At 45.2% G+C, this 20,965-nt stretch overlaps 1 protein-coding gene across 1 annotated transcript in view; it reads left to right on the top strand.

Annotated features, from left to right (window-relative positions):
• The window catches only part of ISM1 (isthmin 1, angiogenesis inhibitor), a 123,222-nt gene that overhangs the window by 92,586 nt on the left and 9,671 nt on the right, over nt 1–20,965 (top strand). The window contains exons 5-7 of the mRNA XM_006894760.1: nt 382–621; nt 13,437–13,704; nt 19,445–19,588. Coding sequence (XP_006894822.1) covers nt 382–621; nt 13,437–13,704; nt 19,445–19,588 — 652 coding nt within the window. The remainder of the gene's footprint in view (nt 1–381; nt 622–13,436; nt 13,705–19,444; nt 19,589–20,965) is intronic.

Consider the following 20,965-nt stretch of genomic DNA (forward strand, 5'->3'; position numbering starts at 1 on the left):
CACACCAAAGGAACACACCCTGGACACCAGGGCCTCAGTTAAAGCCAGAGAGGTTAAGAGATTCAAGCTGTGAGAAAGAAAACAGGATTTTGAAATGCGCACCTATTCTCCTTCAAAACAATGCTCTGTTTTGATGTGCTTTGATGCTTAATAAACAGCCTTTAACTCATTAACCCTCATAAAATTCCCAAGGAGTGGGGATAAAAGAAATTTTCTAGTGATTAGGCTTTTTGAAGATGGAGAAACTCAACCATGGAGAAGTCAAACAAATTGGGAATATTATCCCGTCTTCATTTCAGCTGTAGGAATGTCCTTGCTCCTGACTTTGATGAACTGGCAAATGTGTTCTTATCATGTGTCTGTTTTCTTTGTTTGTTTTAGAATAACCTCAATGTGGAAAGTGACTCTACATCAGAAAACGACTTTCCTGTCCCCAAAGAAGAGCCTGGGGAGCCTCCAAATCATCCATTCGCACCCAGACCTTTCCCCAGGCAGCGATTCCAGCAGGAAACTGGACACCCTTCATTGCAAAGAGATGGCCCGAGGTCCTTCCTCCTTGATTTGCCAAACTTTCCAGACCTTTCCAAAGCTGATATCAATGGACAGAATCCAAACATTCAGGTAATTCTTGGCGGCTAGCTGGTGGAAGAGAGGGAAGCAGTCCAGTTCCTTATTTCATGATCCAATTCCAAAACATCTTTTGCTTTACCTCACTTTTCATCTCAAGGTGCTAATGATCCTGCTCATGGTCATGGTGATGGTCATGGTTATGATCATGGTATTCCTGATGAGAACAGCGCTGCACTTAATCTGATCTCACATCTCTGAGGGCGAGATGCTCCATTATTTTATGGAGCACACATACACAAAACTAAAAACAAACAAAATATTTCCCTAATTGAGCCAAATGAGTTATGATACACTGTTGATTGTTGGTGGTGTATCCGTAGAGAGTTGCACTGCTAACTACATGTCTCTGGCAGTTCAAATCCACCAGTGACTCCACTGGACAAAAATAGACAGTACCCTTCTTCAAGGATAGAGCAGGGTTCAGAGCTATTGTCTCTCTGAATTGTGGTTGACTCCATGGCACGTAACAGCAGTAACATACATATATAGCATCATGTTAGCTCTAGAACCAGGGTAACATATAAGTAGACTGGGCAGATGTCAATATGACTTCACAGGTATTCTGGAGAGACCACCTTAGTTCTCAATATTTTACAACAGTGACTTGCACTCCAGAAATTCCTTCAGTATGTGACAAAGCTTCAATTGTTCTAGGGTGTAAATGACAAAAAAAGAAATTCTGATGAGCGGGAAAAAGATAAGAATCGGCATTCCGAGGGGAGCTTTGGTGGCCTAGTGGCAAGAAGCTACACTACAATCCCAGAGGCGCACGGTTCAAATCCACCAGATGCTCTGCCGGGAAAGGAGGGACAATCTCCTCCTGTACCAGTCAGATCCGATTTGACGGTACACACACACACACATAATAAAATAATAATTTAAAAAAAAAAAAGAATCGGCATTCCTGGAGGCTTGATAAATACATACAGCTAAGATAGAATGAAAAAGGATAGGAAAAAGTGCACCTAGAATTGGGATGAAAAATGCCTCTCAAGACAAGGATAGTGATGCTGTGTCACATACTTTGAGCATATTGTTAGGAAAGGGATATCATGCTTGTAAAGATGGAGGGTCAGCGAGGAGAGGAAGACCCTCAGTCAGAGGGACTGGCACAGTGACTGCAGCAGTGGGCTCAAGTATGTCAGAGAATGTGAGGATGGCACAGGAGAGGACAAGGTTCAGATCTGTTGTTCATAGGGTCACCATGAGTCATACTAAACTCAATGGCACCCAACAACAACAAACTGAAGCAGCACACCATACATTTTAGAGTCCCTTCTTAAGCACATAATGTTGTTGTTCTTGTTGATTGTCTTCAAGTCGAGCATGACTCATAGCGACCCTATGAACAAAAGGCCTGATGCCCCTCTACAACTATTGACATTTATCAAAGTTCATAGAGTATCCAGAGACATGTTGTTTAGGAAGTGGATGCCACTCCTGCTTCCAAGTAATAATAAGGGAAGAAATTGATAGTTCGTCCCGAGCCAGGACACCTCAGAAGACAAGCCTGGTGATTTTTTTTCCCAAAAGCCTGGCAATTGTGCCTCTGAACGCTGAAGTATATGGAGCAGTTCTGCTCTGACATCCATGGGGTCACCAGAAGGTGCAGTCAACTCAGTGGCGACTGGTGAGGGTGGCTGTATGCTTTATAGCTTTGCTTTCATTTCTGTCTTCTCTACAGGGGCAGTTCTTCCTCATTCTCCCTTTCCATGCCCAAAGTCAATTAGTTTACAGGGTTAATGTTTCGTGAACTTGACCTCAGTACAATTGATGCTTAATAAGATAACTCTATCTCTCAAGAGTTAAGTCCCTGCGTGACATTTTTAAATCGGGTTTCTTTAATCAGGGTTGTCTTGCCCATCACTCCTGTGACAAGTGGGTTGATGAATGTGGCAGAGAGCACAATTCAATCAGGATACACTGACTAGCACCGACTGGGTAGAAGCAATGTGTTAGGTTATGGGAAACTGAAAAGTGTATGGCCTTTTCCTTCCAGTAGCTCCTAGGCTGAGAAGGGAAATACCAAAGACATGAAGAGCCTGATACTACAGAAGATGGTGCCTCAAAGATCATAGACACAGGACGAATGGCCCCGTTTTCCTCAGTGGGAAGATCTCAGCTGTGTTGACTGTGTGCGTGTGTTCAGCAGAGCACCAATGGAGGGGCGACCAAAAGCAATGTGTAGAAGTGAAAAACATCTTTTATAGCCCATGTTCAGAAATCAGCGCATACTCATGAATGTCTCTGATGAGTTTTGTGTCATTCTAATGGATTACATGGAAAAATGAGCCTTTTGTCCCTGTGCTTTTTCTCCACTTACCTCTCTGATAAAGAGCAATGGATCCACCTGGAGATGGGATTCTCCATCCTGTTCTTCAACCTTCTGCCAGGCCTGGCTTCATCTACAGGGAGTAATTGTCTTATTGTTTCTGGACCTGACAGTCCTCACTCCAAGACCGCTTAAGCCATGCCCTAAACATTAGTTTACTGTGCCTACCATTTTCCCCCCAAGATAGGACATGTCACTGTGGGGCTTAATGTTGAGGCCTGAGTAATTGACTTAGCAGTTATTCATATAAACAAAGGCCTGGCAAATTATTTCCAATGAATCAGCCATTTCTAGATTTATACACTGATAGAGCACTGTCCCACTCTCAGCACGTGGTGTCACTGTCTGTGAGAGTTGACTCCGTGGCAACTGATGGGCTGCTTGTAATGTGATGTTGCAAAGACAGACCTAGACGCAGGGACTCGGGGGATTAAAGGGAAAGTGAATCCTTGCTGAAACATTATCAAAATGCCTAGCAAATTTTTATCGTTTCTCAGCATATTCTGCTTTTGGGTTGGCTTCTTAGTTTGTTTTCATTTTTTTTTTTTTCACAGAAAAATCAATCCATCATCTAAAATTCCCTACACCCAGCCAAATCCCACGTGGGCCTTTTTAAAGCTGCTACCTAAATGTCAAGGAAGAACAGAGGTATTAAAGCAGTTGGAATCCACGTGGCTGGAGCCCAGATTTCTTTCCCTCCCCAAAAAGGAAGGGGCTACCATGACGTGCTCACCCCCGTGCCAGCTCTATGATGGATTCTTGTATAAACTGAGCAGAGCAGCAGGGATTGCATTTCATTTTTCATCTTAATAAGCTGTTTTGTTTAGCCAAAAGGGAAGTAAAGAATGCTTTGGAAGAGTTGGGCCTAGCTTCCTGATGTGGGGGAGGGGGGAGCAGCTGGGGCTGCTTAGGCATGGAGGGAACCGGAGTGTGACAAGGGAGCCGAGGTGAAATGCTGGGAGAGGTACGAGAAGGCCACTCTGTGTCGTGGGTGCCCACAGCACCGCAGTCTATGGCAACCACTTGGACTTCTGCAAAATTCAGCTTCTCCAGCTGCCCTCGCAGAGATGTTGCTGCAGGTGTGATACAAGTAGGGGGAGAAAATGCCCTCTAAGTTGTTGTGATAATGGACACTCTGTCACCAGTATTTAAAATATCAATAGGTGCACTGTGGTGGACAAATTTCAGCAGAGCTTCTGAACTAAGACAGATTAGGGAGACAGGCCTAGCTATCTGCTGTTGAAAAGTTGTTGATATTGTTGTTGGTAGGTTCCATTGAGTCAGGTATGACCCATGGTGGCTCTGTGAACAACAGATCTGAACCCTGTCCTATCCTGCACCATCCTCACACTTTCTGACACCCTCGAGTTCAGTGCAGCTGTCACTCTGTCAGTCCACCTGGTTGAGGGTCTTCCTCTCTTTCCAAGCATGATGTCTTTTTCAAAGCCTCTTCCAGCACCATGCCCAAAGTATGTGAGGTGAAGCTTTACATCTTTGCCACCAAGGAGCACTCTGGTTGCACTTTCTCCAAGACTTTATTTGTTTGTTTGTTTGTTTGTTTGTTTGTACCATCCATGGGATGATCAGCTCAAAGGCATCAATTCTTCTCCTATAATCTTTATTCATTGTCTTTCTCTCAGACATACAGCAAGTGACTGAAAAGACTATGGCCTGAATCAGGGACACCATAGTCCTCAAACTGACATCATTGCTCCTCAATAATTTGGAGAGGACCTTGACAACAGACTTTCCCAGTGTAATAGATTTCCTGATCTATTGACTGCAGGTTCCAAGAGTATTGATTGTGCATCCAAGTAAGATGAAGTAGTTGAGAGTTTCAACCTTTTCCCCATCTGTCATGATGTTGCCTAAAAATGTATGGCCTTTCCCCCCAGTAATTCCTAGGCTAAGGAAGGAAATACTAAAGCTGTGAAGATCCTGATACCACAGAAGATGATGCCTCAAGGATCACAGACACAGGATGAAGGGCCTCGTTCTCCTCAGTGGGAAGATCTCAGCTGCGTTGAGCAGTATGGAAAGCAATGTGCAGAAGTGAAAACATGTTGAAATTTAAATATTAACAGAACACGACAGCATATTGTCCAATGCTGTGCTGGGAGATGAGTCCCCTAGTTGGAAGGCAGTAGATATTCACTGCAGCAGTGGAAGCTGGCACGCCAGTTATGATAACGATGACACAGGACCTGCCAGGATCTTGTTCTGCTCTGCATGGCATTTCTTTCAGTCAGGTTGCAACTTATAATCAGTGGGATAATCAGTCCGATAGAAACTGAGAGCCTCTTCTCTGGCCCACTGATCAGTGTGCCCACGTAGACTAATGGCAGGTGAAAGTACCCATTGGTGTTTTCTTGTCCACTTCCTCTTGCCTCTGCCCTGCCATAGAACCTCCAACGGCCCTCCCACAGATGAACTTGGTAACACTGGATGGCAAGAGGGACAAAGTCACTCCTGTGAGGTTCCCATAGTCTTCAATTTCTCTCTCTTTTTGTTTCTTGTTGTGTACTGTCAAGGCAGACTAGAGGCAAGAGGAGATTGCCCTTCCTTCTCCAGCAGGTCACCTGGTGGATTCAAGCCGCGCGCCTTCAGGATTGCAGAGCAGCTTCTTGCCACTAGGCCACCAGAGCCCCCTCCCATGTCCTTCTTGATTGATTCTTTGCACAACAATGCCTGCAGCAATTCTCAAAAATTATCAATTTTCATTTGAGGAGTGATTTTATCAAGTGAAAATTATTTTACCAAGTGAAAAATCATCAGTTTTCATTTAGCTTTTCTGCTGGATATTCAAAACCAGTTCCTCTCTCACCCAAATCTAAGTCAGACACCCAAAAAGACTAGTCCGACACTGTTTGCTCACTGTCCAAGGACTCTTTCCATTTTTGCTCTCTGCAACCACCTTATATTTAACTTTCCACAGACATAGGAAGTGGTGAGGGCACAAGGGGCAAATATTGATCTACTATTGATCTCAAAGCCTTAAAGAAAAGGAAATTGAGCTACTTTTCTGGCCTGTTTCTGAGAAGACTACAAACGTTAGCGTTGGTTGTTTAGAAAGAAGTTTAAAGAAAGAATGAAACCGCTGCTGCTCCTGGGGGCCATGGGCCTGTCTCTGTGTGTAAGCATGCCACACACACACACACACACACACACACACACACACACACCCCACTGGCCGCTGCTGCCCATGCACCATTGCACTTGAGTAAACCAGTTCCTTGGTGGTCCTTTAAAAGCTGAGGTGTTTTTCCCAAGCGGGTGATGGTCCCTGGGTTGGCAACCCTCACCCCTTCCGTACAGCGGAGTTCTTTTGTTGAAATCCACTGATTTGACACAGGCCGATTCAGCAAAGCAGACAGCCCCGCTCCTCGCCGTGCTCCAGTCAAAGCATTCTCACCCCCAGGCGGCAGCGTGAAGACAGGTGAAAGGGCCCATCGGTGGGTAGTTTCCGCTGCCAACTGTGACTGACTGGCCTCATCTCCCCTCCCCTGGCAACCTGCCCCTCACTCCACCTCATCTCCTCTTCCTCTGGAACTAGGGAACGGAACAGGAATCTGACATCCCACTCTCTGAGCTCACCCTCCCCCAAGCCCTGCCAATCTCTGGACCCTTTTCCCACACCCTGGGTTGGGGGTCCAAGAAACAGCCCACACCTTCCTGAGACACAAGGACACAGAGACCTCCTTCTTCAGCCTCTTGACTTTTAGGGAACCCGTAGGGGACTCTAAAATAAAGTCACAACATCATTTTCTTAAGCCACAAAGCTTCTTTGGAACATTGATGACCACCAGTCCCCCACCTCGAGTCAGGCAGCCTCTCTTCCAATTTAATCAGACTCTGAAGGTTCAATTCAGACTGGCTGCAGGTTGTGAGAGCAGATGGGCAAAACACAAACTACGAACAAAATGGAAATAAACGGTCTCAAACTCCAGAGCCAAATCTCTATAAGAAATCCAAAACAACGCTTGTTGTTGAGTACCATCGAGTCACAACCGCCCCGTAGCTGGCCCGCTAGCAGGTTTTCACAAGCAGTAAATCACATGGGAAGAAATTGCCCATCTTTCTCCCACACAGCAGGAGGCAGGTTCAAATCGTGTGCCTAGAGGTTGGGTTTTGTTTTAAAAAAAGAAAAAAATTATTCAGGACAAGTTAGATTTAAACTTTACTGTCATTATCTGGATTTTTGTTCTGTAGTTGCTCATCAGATAACAAAGAGAGAACCCTTTCAACTAAGCTCATTATTAGGCCCACCACATTAATAGCCATTCACAACCAAATCTTTCTCTTCTTCTGGATCAAGCTGAAATTTTTCTTCATTCCAGCCAACATACTGTGCTTATTGCTTTACTTGCATTGAAGGGGAATTAGAACGATTCTCCAGTCTTGCTTCCTGGCCCCTCAGAGAACCACAAGACCATGAGATGATTGGCCAAGCCTGTAGAATGTGTACATGCTCCACTGAAGATTCCTATTGTGTTTCACTGAAATACTTAGGAATGCCATGTCTGGCTGGATAAGAACCAAGACATGTTTGTTCCTAGAATGTTGGTCACACACCCATGGGGACAGGCTGCCTCCATGAGCTTTGGGTCCTCCCGGGCACTGCTGTCAGTAGCATGAGTGAGGGAGGCAGAGTGATTTGCATTTGGACGCTGGCATCCCCATTTATTAGGCCATTCTTGACTTTCTGTGGCCTCATACAGATGGTGCAGCATGTGTGTTTTTCCTTTTCCTTCTCTTTAAAGTCATGGTGACCATGTCCCAGCTGTCATCAAGTGTGTGCAGAGGGTGACCTTTCAGAAGTGCATCACCAGGCTTCCTTTTGAGGCACCTCTGAGTGGATTCAAACCATGAACTTCTTCGTTAGTAGTTGTACTCGTGACTATTTGGGCCGCCCGGAGCCTCCCTTGAATGATCGTGCTGCCACCTGTGTGGTTGTCTGTGAGGATTCAACAATATCATCAACACAAAGCACTGAACGCAGAGTCAGGAACAAGGGAGGCTCCCCCAAACTGACAAGATGCTAGTTGACGAGAATGATGAGCATAAAGATGACTGAGGAAATGTGTAGAAAATAACTGAGAATTACAAGACTTCTTTTATTTTTTCATTTATTTCATTTTACTGTGTGTGTGTGTGTGTGTGTGTGTGTGTGTGTGTGTGTACCGTCAAATCAGATCTGATTGGTACAGGAGGAGATTTTCCCTCCTTCTCCAGCAGAGCGTCTGTGGATTCAAACCTTGTACCTCTGGGATTGCAGTGCAGCTTCTTGCCACTAGGCCACCAGAGCTCCCTAGAAGACTTCCTTTTTAAATGCCCTATCTTCCTTGTTGTACATCCCAGGAGCTCAAATTCTCCAGTCTAGTTTCTACACCTGGAAATCGCAACTCCTCTGTGTCGACAGAGTGCGTGTTTCGGGGCAAGCACACTGCCAGTCTCCAATTGCTGTGGTTTGTTTTTGTAGCCCTGATGGGTCTTAGAGGAGGGCATTCCATGTCCCTTGTCCAGTTGTCAAGGAAGGAGGGCTAGTATCGCCTGAGACAAAACCTTCTCAAGAGAGGGTTTTCCAGAGCCAGGAGGCTGTATGCTGCTGTGGAAATTACCTCCCCGCCCTCTGGCCCCAGCACTAAATTTCCTCTCTGGGAAATACCAACCAAACACCACTAGCCCCACAGTTGCTGCTCACAAGGCTTGAGGTCTTCTGAGAAACATGTGTGGCTTTCGTATTCTTACCTCCATGTGCATAGTATCCATTGGAGTGAGAATTCTGTTTATTTCTCCACAGAAAATGCTTCTCAGAGGACGGAGTGGGGGGTGGGGGGTTGGTTCTTATAAATGTGTTAAGTATCAAGAGAAAGAAAGAAGCTAGGTACCTTATCCTCACCTCATGATTCTAGACAGAATTCATGTTTAGCACCAACGTTGGATTTTCTTCCTTAGGTCTGGGAAAACTTTGCCAAGAGTTGGACTTGAGGCTTTTAAAAGAGTCTCCCCTCCTCCTTTTTTTAAACTGTCTGTTTTCATAGTGTTAGAAAGTCTAGAATAAACAAACCTGACACTTCAATAATATGTCTCAAGTATGAGAAAGCCTGTAAGATCTGGAGTGTTCGTCAGTTTGGAAATATGTTGTGCTCACACACACCCCCCTCAGCTCAACACAGTGATTATCACTCGAGACATCTTTCTGGAAGGATTCTTTGGCTTAAACAACTGCTAGGAAAACAAACAGATTTGTCCTGAAAAGGGTTAAACCGGGTGGCTCCTTGGAGGCAAGGATTCTGAGGCTCCGTCTAACATACTTTGGACATGCTGTGAGGAGAGACCGGTCCTTGGAGAGGGACATCATGCTTGAGAGTGTGGAGGGACAGCGCAGGAGAGGAAGGCCCTCTATGAGGTGGATTGATTCAGTGACTGGGATAATTGGGATGGGAGTGTCAGAGACAGTGCGATTGGCACAGGACAGAGCGGAGTTTAGGGCTGTTGTACGTAGGGTCGCTATGAGTCGCAAGCGACTCGACGGCACATAACAACAACAACAACAAGTCTAGAATGAGTTAATCTCCATCATTTTAGAAGTCAGCAATCATACATATTAACTTGTTCATTGGATGTCTATGAATCTCTTTTCATAGCAGATTAAGGACTCCACACCATTAATTCTAGAAAAGGATGAACTGTAAGAGGGTTTCTCGTTTGTTTGCTTGCTTGCTTGTTTTGTTTCGATGCAGTTGGGGCAGTGGCTAAAAAAATTAAATGGGAAAAAGAAACCTCTAAGCTGTTGAGATGTAGTCATTGATATAGCTCTTGGAGTAAACCCACAGTTTGCTACTCATTGCCTGGCCAGGCAACAAATCTATTTTGTTTGGATCTAAGCAGCAGTTTGAGAGGAAAAAATCGTACTGACGGTAAGAGCTTGAAACATGAAATTGTTTTTATTCCTAGGCTGAAGAAATTGCAGGCTGTGTTTTGTTTAGGCAATCCCCTTGACTCCAGTATGAACACAAATGAAATACCAAAACTGTTGGGGGGGGGGTGTTCCCCCTTATCTCCTACCCGGAGACTGATTTCATTACCATAATTGCAGGTTTGCCTGGCTCTCCACAGCCTCTCCCCTCTAAGACCCTTAATAGCTTTGCAGATGATTATTGAGCTCAGTTCTGTCTGCAGGCAGAGGAGGACAAGCTAGCAAAGGAGAAGGGTTGTGTTTGCAAAGATTCAGCATTGATTTGTCCCTTGCCCACTGCACAGGTCTGCTGCACTTGGCGTTTCAGGGTTGCACGTAGGAGCCAGTCACCACCTCTCCACAACCGTCGGTTCCCGCAACCAGCATTGACACAAGATGTTTTTGTTTGCTTCCTCATCCTTTCCTCCTTAGTGATCACTAAAAAGTTCAATGATTATTTATAAAATACACAAGAGGCTGAGATAATGGTAGTGGCATAAGATAAAGTGTGGTGCTTTTGCAGGCATCAAAGACTAGAAAAGGAAGATGTACTTGATCTGCTTTGGGCTAAGTGTATTTTGGGACTGAAGACCCTTTCGATTCTGAGTCAAAGCCATGCATTTGACCATGGTCACATAAGATAACCCAGGGGAACAAACTGGGCTCCCATCAGTTGGTGACTTTCTTGAAGGTCAAAGTGAGCTGGATCTCACCCTCCCATTCCTCACTCTAAAGGAAAGGGCTGTTTGGCTGTGGGATGGCCACACCCAAGGGCAATTTGGCAGAGCCTCTCAGCAACTCTCAGACATCGGGTTGGGGCAACACCGGGGCTACATCTGCCCAGTACATCTTGCGCTGATTACTTGGATCGCGTGTTTCTGATTCATTTACACATAACTCATCCAGGGGGTATTGCAAGAGCTATATGATGGCCAAATGAGCCCAATGAGTCTTTTATTGTATTTTTAAAAAACAAGTTTCTCTTCGTTGATTGTCTTTTGGAGCCAACAAGTTGCATTCCTTTAACCACATAACAGACTTCAAAATTAGGCTCCAATTAGATGCATAAATCTGAGGACAAGTTCCAACCTTAGCTTAGGGACTACCTACTTTGGTCCTAAGGGTTGACTTAAGGAGTCCACCATTTTGGGCCTGGCCTGGGCTACTTGATGAGTTAAAACTGTAGCTGTCAAAATCAGATCTTGAGGAGTCTTTGCTTACACGCCATGTGTTTACTCGCTGTATCGTATGCAGCCTTAACAGAGCACTCTCCAGCTCCCCAGCAGCGTCTCTGACGATTAAATCCCGAGGTTTCATGAAAGAACAGTAGGTCTCGCACTACCTTCTTGAGAGGCAGTGTGGCAAAGTTAACAAGAGCATGAACTCTGGAGACAGGCTTCCTAAGTCTATTACCTAGCAGCGTGCAGCCTTTCCAAAGTCTGTTACTGTGACATTAAGCAAGTTATTCATATCTATGTGGTCCTTTCCCATGGCTGTGACAAGCTATTCATTATTTATTAACAATCATTGCAAAACTTGAAGCAATGACGATGTTATTGCTTATGATTTTGTGACTCAGAATTAGAACATAGTTCAGCTGAAGGACATGTTTCTGTCCCATGTGGTACTGCTGAGCTGACTCAAATTTCTGTGGTGTTGTTGTTAAGTGCTGTAGAGTTGTAGACCACTCATGGCGACCTATGAACAAAAGACCTGAACACTTGTATAACTTTCATTGTTTCTCCAAGTTCATAGGGTTTCCAGAGGCAAGCTCTTTCAGAAGTGGTTGCCACTCCTGCTTCTAAGCGTGTTTTAATCAGGGACTCCACCAAACACTGTCTGCCATGGGTAACCATTATCACATTTGACAAATCAGTGTCACAGTGTTCAGCATCACAGCAACCACAAGTTACCTCTGTACAGCAAGTGGATAGGCCAGACTATGCCACTTAGAAGAATGTTTGACCAAAAACAATTAAAACCAGGCCTGAGGGCCGCAGACTAAAATCACCCACCTTTGGCTTGGTAACATCACTTTCTAGTCACTAGGCCAACAGAGCTCTCTCTATGTTGTTTTGTTGTCATTGTAGCTAAATTTCTATAGAAGATCTAAGATGGCCCCACTCACATGACTGGAGCATTGGATGGAGCTGACCATTGGCTGAAGGGCCAAGTGCCCCAGCTCTTATCAATGCTGCCTCTTTCACTCTCTGTGCAATAGTCTAGGCTGGATTTCCTCATATTCCAAATAGGAATTCTCCTTTCTAAAAAGAAATTGAAAATGAAAACTGAAAAGCTTGTCACACAATGTCATTCCCAGAACATTCTCTGAGGCAAAGCAAGTCACAGGACAAACCCATATTCAAAGATAGACTCCATCTCTTAATGGGAAGATTGTTCTGTACCTACGAGAATGATGGTGATTGCTGGCACTGTTCTGGCAGATTATTGACCACTGGAGTCAATACACAATATTAGCTTTATAAGTTTTTAAGAGGATTAAGTAAATTAATATATTTAAATGGTGACTGGTACAGAACTGTGTGTGTGTGTGTGTGTGTGTGTGTGTGTTATGTGCCATTAAGTCACCTGCACTCATAGCGACCCCATATACAACAGCCTAAACCTTACTCTATCTTGTGCCAATCTTATTGTCTCCGACACACCCACCCCCATTACCCCAGTCACTGAGTCAATCCATCTCATCAAGGGTGTTCCTCTCTTGTGCTGTCCCTCCACCTTCCCAAGCATGACGTCCTTCTCCAGAGACTGGTCCCTCCTTACAACATGTCCGAAGTATGTCAGATGAAGCTTCAGAATCCTTGCCTCCGAGGAGCAGCCTGGTTTCATCCTCTCTAGGACGAATCTGTTTGTACCTCTAGCAGTCCATGGTATATTCAATACTGTTCTCCAGCTCGACAGCTCAAAGGCATCAATTCTCCTACTATCATCCCTAGTCATTGTCCAGCTTTCTGACACATAGCTATTACTCAATAAATGTTAGGCTTTATTATTATTATTTTTCCGTGTTCAGGTTCCTGAAGGTCCTAAATCAACCTCTAATTGCCAGCAAGTAAATTCAGCTTCAAAAAAATCACATGGGAGGAGATTGCTCATCTTTCTCCCGAGGATTTGAACCACCAGAGAGATGTGTGGGACCTTTGAATTAGCAGTACAGCTGGCTACAGAGTAGCCTGCCAGAGCTTAGAACATAACTTGTACATGTTTATTCTCTGAATTAAAGGTTTCCTAGTAATTTAGTCATCAATAAAACAGAGATGCTGATGACAGAATACTGACTCCCCTCCCCAAAGTCCATTCATTTCAGTCTGTCTAGTCCTAGAACTCATCGGGGCCATACCTGGACGTTTCCCATTTATCACCATATGATTCATGCTTTCCTTCCCAAGGGACACAGCCATAACTCCCTCTGCTCTGTCAGACTTGCTTGCAGAGATCGTGCAGCTTGGACACTTTTGGCTCCTCATTGACTCTGGCGTGTTCTGAATTCTTCAGGTCACCATAGAAGTGGTCGACGGTCCTGACTCTGAAGCAGAGAAAGACCAGCCTCCAGAGAGTAAGCCGCCCAGCTGGTCAGTCCCATCCCCCGACTGGCGGGCCTGGTGGCAGAGGTCCTTGTCCTTGGCAAGGGTGAACAGCGGGGATCAGGACTACAGATATGACAGTACCTCAGACGACAGCAACTTCCTCAACCCTCCCAGGGTGTGGGACCGTCCGGCCCCAGGCCACCGGACTTTTGAAACCAAAGAGCAGCCAGAGTATGGTGAGTTTACCACCCAGTATTATAAAATTAGTGGGGAGGATGATGAGGCCTAAAGGACGTGGAGCCAAGCAAAACCCAGTTTATAGTATGTGGCTTTTGGTCTTCTCTGAAGCATACTTCAGAAGGACTCTCTTCCACAGAAGCCCCAGTGAGGCACCAGCAGCCACATTTTTCTGGAAAGACTATAATTTTAAAATCATACCAATTATCCTGGGAGAGATTTTTTTTTTTCTAGTTAAGGGTCTTTGGAGTTCTGCCTTTTAAGAAATTAGTTCTTTTTCTAAAAACGAAATGACCAATATACCTTGCTTGGGTTTCTGACTATAAATATTCATGTTGAAAATCAAGTTCATAAATGCAGCACATCCAGCTGTTTCCTTTATTGAGGCACTGCTCTGTTTGATATTGGCAGGGCGTGGAGAAGTGGGTCTCTCAGGAATCTCTGTGAGCATGTGTATCACATTAAGACACCACTTAATACATTTCAAGAGCCCAAGCTGGGAGTTTCCATTCCCCGGTATTAATAGTAGGATAATTGAAGTAGCAACCCAACTTCCAAATTCAGTAACATAAAGTCGTAAAGGCTTAATCTCACCCAAATTGGGATGATGGACAGGCCAGGATGGGCTCAGCTCCACTCAGTCATTCAGGAGCCCAGGATTTATCCATATGAAGTGCTACTTACCTTCCGAGTCTGAGTCTTATCTGATGAGTATCTGACCTGTTGTTGTTTACAGTTGAGTCAGAACCGACCCATAGCTGACCCTCCAGTGAGTTTTCAAGAGGCAGTAATCACAAAGGAGGAGATTGTCCATCCTCCTGCCATGGAGCTGCCTTGAAGAGCGTGCCTTCAGGATTGCAGCTCAGCTCTTTGCCATTAGGCCACCACAGCTCCCTATGTATCTGACCTAGCCAAGGAAGTAGAGGAATTGAGGAAAAGGAGCATACATGGTCAGAACCATCCCTGCCAGAGGGGCCACAGCACATCTGAACAATTCTCTGGGCGAGACCAATCAGTATGGCCTGATCCCAGTTGCAAGGCATGCTGGGCAATGGATTCTGTTTGTCTAGAATGAAGAGGTTTTGGCAAGCATCTGTCAAAACACTCTATTAATGTTTAAACTACTAAAAGAAGTTTGTTTCCACTTACCGGCGGGACTGTTAGAGGACATTAATCGGTGGCGCATAGAGAGAGTGCGGAAATTTCTGTGCAATTTCTGTATCAGTTGTAGCCATGGGATAAATGGTGGAAGCTTGCCTATAGCATGAGCCAAGACCCAGGTCACTTCAGTTGCCCTGATACTTTAACTGCCTCACAGAACTCCAGTTTCCTGACACTTTAACATTCCAGGTGGCACCATCAAAACCCAGCATTCAGCCCATTGTGTAAGGACTGCTTTCTTCTCTCACTGAGCCCTTTGATGTCTCAGGTGTTGTCATGTATCATTGGGTCGACTAGGACTCATGGCGACCCTGTGAGCAGTGGATCTGAACCCTGCTCTGTCCTGTGCCATCCTCATCCACTCTGATACGCCTGAGTCCAATGTTACAGTCACAGATGTCTCAGAGAGGGGCTGTCACATCACACCATACAGCTGCTCACAGGGACTTCATTTTACTGTCACCTTTATTATCTTTGTGATAACTGTTACCATTGATTTTCTGCTCTAAGCAATGATTTCCCTGGTCACTGGGAGATCCCTGGTCAGCGGGAGATGAGAGCAGGCTTGTGATAGTGAGAAAGCAGTATCACCCCCAAAACTTTATCTAGCACCTAGAAATTCTCTTCTGTCCACTAATCACATTAAACCAACAGAAAATCTCTAAGGGGACATCTTTACTTCAATATTCATCTGAGCTAGAATGGTGCGGAAGTTTTCAGACTGTGGGCTGACATACATGTTTCTCCCAAGGTCAGATACTTGCTAGTTTCAATGGGAATGACTAGCCACATAATTACAGAGATGTTCGGTGAGATGGATTGACACAGTAACTGGGGCCATGAGGGTAAATGTGTCAGAGTCAGTGAGACTGGCTTAGGACAGGGCAGGCTTCAGAGCTGTTGTGCATAGGGTCGCTCTGAGTCACAAGTGACCTGACAGCACAGAACAACAACAAAGCATTATTTGGGGGGAAAAGGTCTGTGTGAATTTAAACAAAGATATGATGAAGGCTACTTACTGGGCTGACAAATCCTGGATGGTTCCTGAGTCTGGTCCCCATTAGGACAGGTAGCTCTAGGGAGAAGTGCCTAGTGTATTTGTAACAGGTAGCTTCTGCCACTCAGCAGCTGCCTCCCCTCAACGTTCAGTATCTTAAAACAACAAAGCGAACCTCTCTCCTGATGCCATGGGTGGCCTGGACTGTGGTGCTGGGCTAAGTGAGAGTGGCTGGGCCTGCATGAGACCCAAGATGGCCACATTCACAATGATGGGATCTCGCTGGGATGTCCAGTCGGCTGGGGCCTCTCCACATGCCTCTGGCTCTCCAGAAAGCTAGCCTGGGCTTTTCACACCATGGAGGAAGAAGCTCCAAGAGCTTGGGAAGACAGACATGGCTGTGCAAGCACTTTTCAAGCCTCGGCTTGCTTCAGATTTGCTGGCAGCCTAGGATCAGCATGGGAGTGGAATTACTAAGAGGGGAGGAATACGGGGAGAGGACTTATGGAAGTCATGTTTCAAACAGTATGCCCCAGTATTAACATTTAATTGCTTCATTCCAAGAAACACAAACAAGGAATGACTTCATTGCAAAGATTCCAACCCAATGTTCATATGGATGCATGTAGTTTAATACTAAATTCTATCTTGAAGGAGTTGCAAACAGAGTGCCCCTTAGAGGCAAAGAGGATGAAACTTCATCTCACTTATTATGAACATATTCTCAGGAGGAACCAGTCCTTGGAAAAAGACATCGTGCTGGGAAAGCTGGAAGGTCAGAGAAGGAGAGCAAGGCTAACACAGTGATTGTAGTAATGGCCTTGAGCATGACAGATGGTGAGGATCATGCAGGATAGGACAAGGTTCAGATCTGGTGTTCCTAAGGTCACTCGAGTCATAGTCGACTTGAAGACACCTAACCACAACCACATTTCCCTAAACTCGCTCTCTATGTCTCTATAACAGGGAGGAAAGGCAACAAGAGATTCCTGGACGGTCAGGGCTCCTTGGCTCCTAGCTGAGCAAAGCAAGATGCTTGGTATCACTCAATTATTTCTGTGATTTTGTTGTTGTTGTTGTTGTTGGTCCCACCTCAAAGGTGGTGTGAAGACTTTATGACTTACCATTTCCCTCTTCTTATAAGGTTAAAATCTTATACTCTTAATTTAGGACTATTTTTGTTGTCATTCCTCTGAACAAAATCTGACCTCAGTCACATGTTCATGATGTGGTCGAGTGAATCGAGTGTGTGTGTGTGTGTGTGTGTGTTTGTGTGTGTGGTGTAGCGTCCATGGCAGCTCATACTAACAAGGGTATGATTATGAGATTGTTCCAGCCACTTCTCTGTGGGTCTTAAGACAACCATTGGTTGGTGTGAGGACTGGGCAGGTCTCAGAGAGCAAAACCACTGCTCCTGCCTCGGGAGCTCCTTGTCTCTGCAGCTCCGATGCCTTGATGCCTGTTGAGAAGTGGCAACGAGGTGAAGGAGGCTGACGCTGGAGAAGCAGGCCCAACTCCCGCACATAAGGCAATAGTTTCAAACAGCTGCTTTGGCTATGTGGTTGGAAAATCATTTCTTAAATGAATTTCGGAAAAATTCTTTTTTTGGGAGAAGGTAGAAGTGGATGGAGCTCCTGGCGGAGGGAAGCCTGAGACGCACTTTCCCCTCAGGCTTAGGGAATAGGATACAGCCATGAATCTCCTGCTGACGTTGTTTAATGGGCTGAAGAGGCTTCTCTTCTGCTGCTTTTGCCTGAGGAGTGTTCTGAGAGAACGCCGTGTAAACAGCAAGTCTGGCCCGGGGCCCACGGTTCAGGTTGAAACATGTGTGGACGGCATTCTTACCAGGCCTACGTAATAACAATCACAACCTGTAATGAGTAAGAAGAGTACCCTTCCCGGTAAGGCACAGGCCTATTGCTCTGTGCTTGGCATTAGTAGAGGCCCTGGGGCTAGAGAAGCTTTTGGGTAGACCAGAAGACAAGATTACGCAGCAGGGGCACCGCAGGAGTTCTACTTTAGCCATGAAGGGATTAGTACCATACCCTAAATTTCCCCTTGTGTTACCTGTGTGATCTTGGGCAAGTCACTCAGTCATTCCAAGTGACCATAAGGAGCCAACCTTTCTCTCACCTCTTACTCTTGTAGGTCACACTACCCTGATCTAATTTTTTCTTAGCTCATATTTCTCCTCAGCTTCTAACATCCTAGTTAACTCACTCGTTTAACATTTCTTATTACCTTCTGTGTCTTTCCATGAAAATGTCACTTCTAGGAAAACAATTAGTGGAAGTGGGTAAATATAAATTGGATCTTTATCAGACATTCCACATCGTTCCTTAGAGGCGAGGGTGGTAAAACTTCAACTCACATATGTTGGGCATGTTGTCAGGAGAGGCTGGTTCTTGGAAAAGACATAATGCTGGGAAAGGTGGGGGATCAGAGAAAGCGCGGGAGACCCTCCGCAAGATGGACTGACACAGTGACAGTTTGTCACTGGAGCTGTAACAGTGGGCTCAAACCTGTCAGAGATGGTGAGGAAGGCACAGAATAGGGCCAGGTTCAGCTCTGCTGCTGTTCATGGGGTCACTGAGAGGTACAGTCAACCCAATGACACCTCATGATAACAACAGAAATGTCACACGTGCCTAGGAGATAGTAAAAGACTAGTTGCCGTGTGTCGGTTCTGACTGCTGGTGATGCCATTGTGTCCATAGAGTTTCGGTGACTGAAACCTTTCTTTGGGGGCAGGGGGAGTGGGGAGGAGCTGTAAGCCTTTCAGGTGGTAGAGGTTCTGTGGATGGATATTGAGTGATGACCAAAAAGCCGTTCGTAGCCTTAATGCTATTTATCTATCTATACATATATTTTTTTTTCTTTCTGGACAACATATCATTCCCGAATGTGCTTTAAACAACAGTAGTTTATTTCTGTTACAAGTGTGATTCTGCAGCCAGGGATTTCAGGCAGGGTGAGCGGCTCCTCTGTTCGCTCCCGGCATTGCCTAGGTCAGTCTAGCTGTCAGGTTCAAGAAGGCTTCATGCACATGGCTAATGCCTGTTCTTCAAGAGGCTTCCCCTCCTTGTGCTGTCCTGTTACTCACAAGTGTCTACCGCAAGTCTCTTTAACAATCACAGGATTCCTCAGAGCCAAAGGTAAAAGCTACCATGCCCATCGAGGCTTAGACTCAGAACTAGCAGAGCATTGCTTTCTATTCCAGTAAGCTACAAGGCCAGCCCACAGTGGAGGGAAGGGAAAACAGACCCTCGGTCTTATGAGAAGGAATGAGGGGTGGTCATCTTTGGAAACTCTCCCCTATGTTATTCCACAATCCCACGCTTTGCAACTATAATAACTCTCAACGAATATTGGATACGTGCTAGGGGGCAGGTCTTAGCCCATGTGCTCATCTCTGCAGTGCCTTCCAGGGCTCCTTCCCTAATGAAGCTGAGCCCTAGAGCTGTAGGCTGTTTGTCTGTAGCTGGCATCCGGCCACATCCAACAGTGAGATGATGGACGTGGAGAACTCACTCGCTGCTTGACAGGGAAGGCTGATGACTGTCTTCCTGGTTCCCTTCCAGATTCCACAGATGGTGAGGGTGACTGGAGTCTCTGGTCTGTCTGTAGCGTCACGTGTGGGAACGGCAACCAGAAGCGGACCCGATCTTGTGGCTACGCTTGCACGGCGACAGAATCGAGGACTTGTGACCACCCGAACTGCCCAGGTGGGTGTATGCAAGCTGGCCATGCGTTCAAGAGGAAGCTCTTACTTTATATTTCGAAATTATAAGAGCTGACCTTTGAGATGAGAGCCATCCCAATAGTAAGACTTCTTGCTTGAGTGAGAGAAAAAAAGATAAGAAATGAGCGGAATGAATTTAAAAGATGCATTTCCTGAGTCTTATGCTCATTTGCAGTAGCCGTGACCTAGGAGACAAGATCATATGGAACTTGCTGAGAACAAGGGCGAGATCTGGTTCATATGAGCTTTTGATGTACATTTGCTTGTGTCTTGAAGAGGACATTGAGCTAGATGTTCATGGTCTGATAAGGAAGGTAGGACGAGAGCCTTAGCAGACATCTAGTGAAAGACTGCACAGTTAATCCTGCCTGCAATGCCTGCATGTTGTCAAAGGCTTCTAAGAAAGCAAACTAGAACAACTTGGCAATTATTTCCTATACTCTATTGTTAGTTTTAGAAAACAAAACAAAACTTCACCCAAAACAACAACAACACACACACACACACAAATTGCAAATTTAATAAGAAACCACAGTAGGGGTTTAAAGAAAAAAAAATCATTGTGATTATGTGTAGCAAGGATTGTCAAACTGTGGCCGATGGGTCAGTCTTGGTCTGCTTTTATATGGCCCGTGCGTTCTAAAAGCTTGTTGAACGGAGCAGACGAGTATACAGCCAAAACCATATGTGATCCATAAACCTTTAGATATTTATTATCTGGTTCATTACATTTGCTTTGTGTTCTTCCTTGTTAGGAGGCAGCCAGCCCAAAATAATATCTGTGGCTCTTCCAAAAAAACCACACACCCCAAAATTGTTCAGTTGAAGGAAATTTCAGAGAAAGAAAACTTGACCCTCCACTCTATAGACTTCATCTTTCTATCCCCTAGACCCTCTATTTTAACATCACTGGGATGACCCTTTGCTTTAAATTCCCTGGGACAAGATGTGAAACTAGGAAGAAGTGCTTCACAAAGAGGCCCATGAGGAAAAGGAGGAAGACCAGATTAGCATGAATGTGGATGTTAGCAGAAGGGCTCTATGGAGAAAGTGGTGGTGAAGTGTAAGAAGTGGCGGTGCTTTTTCTGATCTCTCTCACGGTCATCATGAAGAAGCTGAAGCCATTGGAAGGACTGGTGGGATAAGTGAGGTCTGCCTGGGTAGAAATCAGTTAGAGGAAGACAAGAAGAAAATGAAGACAAACATAAAGGAGGAGGAGGAGAAATCGGAGGAGAAGGAGCAGAAGGAGGAAATAGAAAAGTTGATGATAAAGGAGGTCCTGAAGAATCAGAAGAGTTTTGAATGTTTGTACTCAAAATTCAGAAATTCAAAGGTATTATTTTTTCCATTCAGTTCCTGT

The sequence above is a fragment of the Elephantulus edwardii genome, unplaced genomic scaffold (assembly GCF_000299155.1).
Source record: "Elephantulus edwardii isolate Elephantulus edwardi_28Jun2011 unplaced genomic scaffold, EleEdw1.0 scaffold00150, whole genome shotgun sequence".
NCBI classification, from domain to species: Eukaryota; Metazoa; Chordata; class Mammalia; order Macroscelidea; family Macroscelididae; genus Elephantulus; species Elephantulus edwardii.